The 6,374-nt window shown below is 34.9% G+C and overlaps 1 protein-coding gene across 1 annotated transcript; it reads right to left on the reverse strand.

The window, feature by feature from the left end:
* Positions 1-705: 705 nt before the first annotated feature.
* Positions 706-1,962, reverse strand: LOC106690716 (uncharacterized). Its single transcript, XM_014436244.2, has 2 exons — positions 1,815-1,962; positions 706-1,209 (listed from the first exon to the last, which is right to left on the reverse strand). Exons 1-2 carry the CDS (start codon positions 1,882-1,884, stop codon positions 770-772), a joined length of 510 nt encoding a protein of 169 aa, XP_014291730.1. The 5' UTR covers positions 1,885-1,962; the 3' UTR covers positions 706-769.
* Positions 1,963-6,374: the final 4,412 nt, after the last annotated feature.

The following is a 6,374-nucleotide window of genomic DNA, read 5'->3' on the forward strand; positions in this document are numbered from 1 at the left end:
ATTTTTATCGAAATCTACTGAAGAAATCAATAGTTTTAAGTTTAATATTCATACCTTAAATAACAGCGGGAGTTTAGTTTATCTCAATCTTCTAAAAACTTAAAAATGAATTTTAATGTAATTTTATAAAAATTTAAGAAACAGTTTTTTGGGTTTAATACCTAGAATAGATATTATAACCACAATATCTAGAGTTTCAGAGATAAATAATGCTCAACTGTGTTTTAAAATGCTCAACTTTTTTGCACAATAGAAGAATATTTTAAAAAATTCAAAACAGAATTTCTGTCATATCTGAGACCCAAGATACTGTGGTGTTTACAAAACAAATTGACGGTTCGTTTCTAAAATTCCTAAAAAATATATCAAAAGGTTTTTGAGGATTTAGATTAGTTAATAAGAGCATGAAATAGAATCAATAAGTATTGTGTTAAATTAATTTTTTAACGGGTGATTTGACATTTAATGGACATCATTTCTCCTTCCCATAATTAACTGGCTACTATTTCTTGAAAAAAATTGATAAGGTCAATATGGCATGTAAACTAGTTTGGGTGTCATTTATTGTTAATGAATTTGATTGTCGACAAACTTAGTTTGATGACTTATCATCTTCTAACAGATTGTGGAAATCTGGGATGTTTTTATTTTATGATATTGTTAAGTTTCGGTTCTGACTGGGGAAAAAATAATAATATTTACTCCTAAAAATTCAAACCGATTTTATTTACAAAATTAATTCGTTTAACTTTTCTTAATCAGAAGAGTTCTAACAGCCCTTGCTACTACCATATCCTTTACTACTTCCATATCCACTTCCTACGGCGTATCCTTTTCCAGTTCCAGAACTCTGACTTCCGCTATATCCTTGACCACCGCTCTGACCCTTACCAGTTCCGACACCTTGATTGCCATAGTTGCAGTTTTGAGTAGTGACTTTTCCTGTTGTGCCATAACCGCTTCCTCCAGCAGATACTTTACCACTAACGTATCCTTGTCCACTACTTTGACCCTTACCTATTCCTACACCATGGCTACCATAGTTGTAGTCTTGAGTAGCTACTTTTCCGGTGGTGCCAACATTTCCTTTACCAGAACTTTGTGCCTGACTACTTACACATCCTTGTGATTGTACTCCTTTACATTGATTGCCATAGCATTGATTAGTTGTTTTGCTGTTCCCATAGCCTTGGTTAGCATTTCCGTATCCTAAAACAACATTTATTTTTATTACCAATAGCTCTCTGATATTATGGCTGAAAACATTCACAATCTTAATGTTTTTCTATGGAGATTAGTTATAAGCTGTTCAATCCATTTTGAGAACATTGCACCTCATAGTGCATTCTTAATTTATTTTAGTTTATCGATTATTGGAGTTAAAGGCTCAATGAAGCGCTAGGCGCTGGGCCAAGCTCAATGGGTCCTTTGTGTAAAGATGTTACTGCTTTGATTGACAGCAAAAAGTAATGTTTTGGCTTATCAATAGTTTACGAGGATTTTATGATATTTTCTAATATACATGAACAAATATAACAGTTCCAATTTACATTTTTTTTAAATTGTTAGCTATCAAATAATTTAGGAAAATGATATCAATGGGAAAGTTTTGTGGTTTTTATTATTTTCCAAAAATCATCGTACTAGAAAGACCAATTTAACAAGTTTGATGAAAATGGCCTAGTTAAATAAATAAATATTGTATATTAAACCGAATATATGAAAACCGGCCATGAAATATTTCTTAAATGGCTAAGTTCTTTTTTATTTATTTTAAAATAAAAATGAGTGAGTAACACATATCCTTTACTTACCAGTGCTGTAGGTAGCGAGTACAGCCTGGAAGCAGGCTGCGCACAATAGTAGTACACTTATCTTCTGCATCCTTAGGCTTTTTGCCTGATTTTCTTGGTCGACTACTATTTATACTAAGTATTTCTAAGGACATGGCAACACCTGAGTATACATGATACAATCGGAATTAGCACATTTTAACTGAGTGCATTATAATGCAACATGTCAGTTCTAGGCCGACCTATTCTTATTTATAGTTTGGTTTTGGGAAATTTCGAATGGTATCATAAGTATCATATATTAACACAAATAAAATCTAAAAAATATTTATTTTTTATTTTTAGTATAAATGAGGAGTATTTATCTATCAAAAGTTAATATATTCACTTTTTCCAGTAAAATAGTTTGGGCAAATTAAAATTTTACATCTAACAATTATTCAGTGTATTTCAAAACTTCAATCTTTCCCTTTTAGGTAGGTGTCAAATATCAACATTTTCAATAAACATTTGACTTAACTACAAGCGATGCTTCCATATAATCATTTTCCAAAAATAGATGTTTTGACTTTTTATAGAACACTCCTGTAATTTCAAATGATTATTCAAGTTTTAAATTTTCACAACTCATTCAATCAACATTTATGAGCTTCTTTTGTACAATCTTGTAGTGTATTATTAATTAGCGTAGGGGAGTGTCTAGCCAGGACCTCCACTGTTCTCGGTTTCTTACCCTAATCCTGGCTTGCCGGAAATTTTTAACTCTCCTCATGCACAAACGGTCAACGTGCACAAGTACGATATCCTTCGTCGGCTCCCCGACCATAAGGGAGATAGTCCATTATAAAAGGCCAAACCACTTCAGCTAGCAAACCACTAGGACCTCCTTCATCGAAAGAGGAACTTATAGTTCATTCATTGCGGATGCAGTCTCTTCTCGTTCTTCTTGCAATCCTGAGAAACCTCATTTCTGTAGCTGTCAATCTGTAGGAATTCTCTTCTTATCCTAGGATTTGTGAAAACATATTTGGAGAGATTTCGCGAAATACATCTACCCAGGAATTTTCCATAGCACGGACAGCTTTCGAATTATCTGGTGAAAAACGGAATGTGTATTAGGAAATAATTTTATATATACAGAACATCATAAATAATTTTTAGGAAGATAGTATGTTTGGATACTCCTTAGAAAAACAATTGTTTTTATTTAAAAAAATTTTCAGATTGTTGGGAGAATATTTAATTTTCAATAATTTAGATTCGTAATTGCCACTTTCTGAGAGAAGACTAATTTCATATAGCTTTTTAATTCTACGATAAAATGTTTGAACTAAAGAATTGACTAAGCCCTACCCTAAAAATTTATATCGCCTAAATTTCCCGATAAGTATACTTAAACTACTCCGTCGATACCGACACCTACTCCCACAACCCAAACCATAAGCTCCTAGTATTATTATTATTATGGCACTACGGTCCTGCAGGAACCCAGGCCTTCTCCACCACAGCCAACCAACACGGTCTATTGCTTTCTCCTCTTAAAACTTGCTCTATCTTTCAACATTCAAAGCTTCAAATCCTCCTCCAAATTGTCCAACCATCTGATCCACCAGGGACGTCCTCTCTTCCGTTTTCCATCTGATTTGCCATAAACCATTTCTTTGGGTATCCTTTCATCGGGCATCCTCTCAACGTGTCCTAACCATCTTATTCTTGCTTCTTTGACTAAAGCCATGATACTGGGTTCCCCAAACAAATCCATCAACTAATCATTCCTTCTTCTTCTGCCAATTCCATTCTCTGAGATTCCTCCCCATATCCTTCTCTCCCAGGAGTTGAGCATCTGTTCTGCTTTTCTTGTCATGGGCCATGTTTCTCCCCTATAGATCACTACTTGCCTTATGATTGTAAATGACCACTTTCATTCTTTTAGAGAGAGCTCTAAGCTTCAATATTTTTTGCAGTGAGAAATAAGATCTATTTCCTGCTGCAATCCTGGCCTCTATTTCGTCTCTACTTTATTTTCATCTATAACAAGGCTTCCCTGGTATTTAAACTGGTTTAAAAAACTGAAACTGTGGTCTCTAAACGTCACTTCTCTATTCTCTTCCTTATCCTTTCTTGAACTTTTCATGTACACCATCTTGTTTTCATTTACCTCAAGGCCCAATTCATATGCTGCTTCTTCGAATTCTTGGATTGTTCCTTTGAATGTTACTCGTGTTCTTGCGACAATGACTACGTCAGCTGCATATTGGGAATGTTGAGATTGTCTATTGTAAATGGTCCCTCCTGGTATTGTTTTAATTGAACGAATATCTACTTCTAATGCTATATAAAAAGTAGAGGAGCTAGAGAATCTCCCTGTCTCAAGCTCTTCGTATCTTCAATCATTTTCCACCACTTTGACTACGATTCTTTAAAAACTCCTGCTATTAAATTCGTCTTTTTTTTTTTTTTTTATGACCCCTTTCCTAGTAATTTCTGCCATATGGGGGAGGGAGGTTATATACAGGACACTACCCTATTCTAACACTATGATGGGGGGTCAAGTTTTCATTTAGTGAGAACACTACAGAAATAAAAGTCGACCCCTCAGGCCGGATTCGAACCGGTGAATGGATGTTATGAGATGGATGTGTGTCAGTCGGGTATGTCCTATTCTGAGTCGGGTGATCACTACTTCTTCACGGCGTCTACTTCGGGTTGATGTAATCCAGGACTTCACATCTTTCTTGATAGGTTTCAACTTACTAGGTGGACTTTCATCCCACATTGCCTGCCACCTTTTATTAATAGATTCCTTTAAAGGGTGAGCAAGTTCCTTTGCAGTTAAGATTGGTGCGGGTCTACCTGGGAGGACTAGCGCTTCTCTAGCAGCTTTGTCGGCCATCTCATTTCCCGTAATACCAACATGCCCGGGAGCCCAGATGAAGTAGACTGATTTATCTATTTGGTTTAGCATTATTAAGTATTCATGAATTCGTTGAATAAGTGGGTGAACTGAATACATTATATCTAGTTCTTGAAGAGCGCTAATGGAGTCCGATATTATTACTATATTGCCATTTGGTATATTTGTCATACAAAAGTAAAGGACGGACGCTATGGCACTTAGTTCTGCGGTATATATATTAGAGAGATGATGCAGTTTTCTCTTATGGGTTGTGTTTGGTGTCACAAAGGCCGATCCTGTTGCGTTATCTGACTTCGAGCCATCTGTATATATAGCGGTATGTTCTGGTAGAGTTTGTAGCAGTTCTCGGAACTTTGCTTGATATTTTGACATTGTTGTATTTTGTTTGCGGTATTTAGATAGTTGGAGATTTACATTTGGACGTTGGTAGGTCCAGGGGGGCGTGTTATTTTGTGGTATGTTAGTGGCTATTGCTTTTAATTCTGTGACAGTGGGCGATAATCGTTCAGCGAGGGGTAATGTTGTATTTATCTCCTGCTGGAACTGTCTAGAGAATTTAGGATTGAAAATGTACTTATAAGTTGGATGCGAGGGTTGCAGGTATAGCCGGGAAAAATAATTTGTAGCTAATAGTTGTCGTCTAAATAGTAGGGGTAATATTCCAGATAAACTTAAAATTGGACTGGTCCTAAAGGCACCTGTGGCAATGCGGATTCCGGTGTTCTGAACGGTGTTGAGTTTGGCTAGGGTTTGGAAACGAGCTGAGCCATACACAAAACTTCCATAATCAAGTTTGGAGCGGATTAAGGCTATGTATATTTTCAACATCATTGATCTATCAGCTCCCCATGATGTTTTCCCGAGGACTTTTAAGATTTTAATTTTATCTATGCATCTGTTTCTAAGTGTACTGATGTGGTTGTTCCAAGAAAGACGCCTATCGAATATGAGGCCTAAAAATCTACAATGTTCGACATACGGTAACGGAGAATCTCCTAGGGTAAGTTCTGGGGATGGAGGTGTTATTCTTTTCCTGCTGAAATGAAGACATTTAGTTTTTATAGTTTTAGTTTATAGTTTTAGTTTAGTTTTTATTTTATTAAATATCTGCTAAACATATTTGCTCGTAACTCAAAAAGTATAAATAAACCATCAAAATCGTGCCATTAGAAGCAAATATATAAGAACCTTTTACATATAGGAATCTTTTACAAATATTCTAGTTTATTATTTCCAACACTGTGCCTTTATAATCGAACAAAAAAATGAACTCGCCTTCTCAATGTTTCAACATACGTTGAATATTTATGTAATAATTTCCAATGTTTCCAGCACGATTATATTGATTTTGCGAAACAACATATATCCCTCCATTTAAATATCATTATGTAAACCTATAGATTCTTTGTGTTTTTTAGTTGTTTATGTTTGGTATATCTCCTAACATTTGGTACTAAGTTCTCTACCTTTGTATTCATTCTAGTCATTGCAAAAATCTATTCAGGTTTCTAATCCTTACATTATTAGTTTTAATTTTTCAACATTACTCATTATTGATGTTGATGTTGTTGATTTTTTGCTTAAAGGCGTAAAACCCTCTGGTCATCAACGCCTATGGGATGATAAAAGTAAAAAAAAAAAATAAAAAAATAAATAAAAAATAG

Source organism: Halyomorpha halys, unplaced genomic scaffold (genome assembly GCF_000696795.3).
Source record: "Halyomorpha halys isolate HHAL.00 unplaced genomic scaffold, Hhal_1.1 Scaffold51.1, whole genome shotgun sequence".
In the NCBI taxonomy this organism is placed as follows: Eukaryota; Metazoa; Arthropoda; class Insecta; order Hemiptera; family Pentatomidae; genus Halyomorpha; species Halyomorpha halys.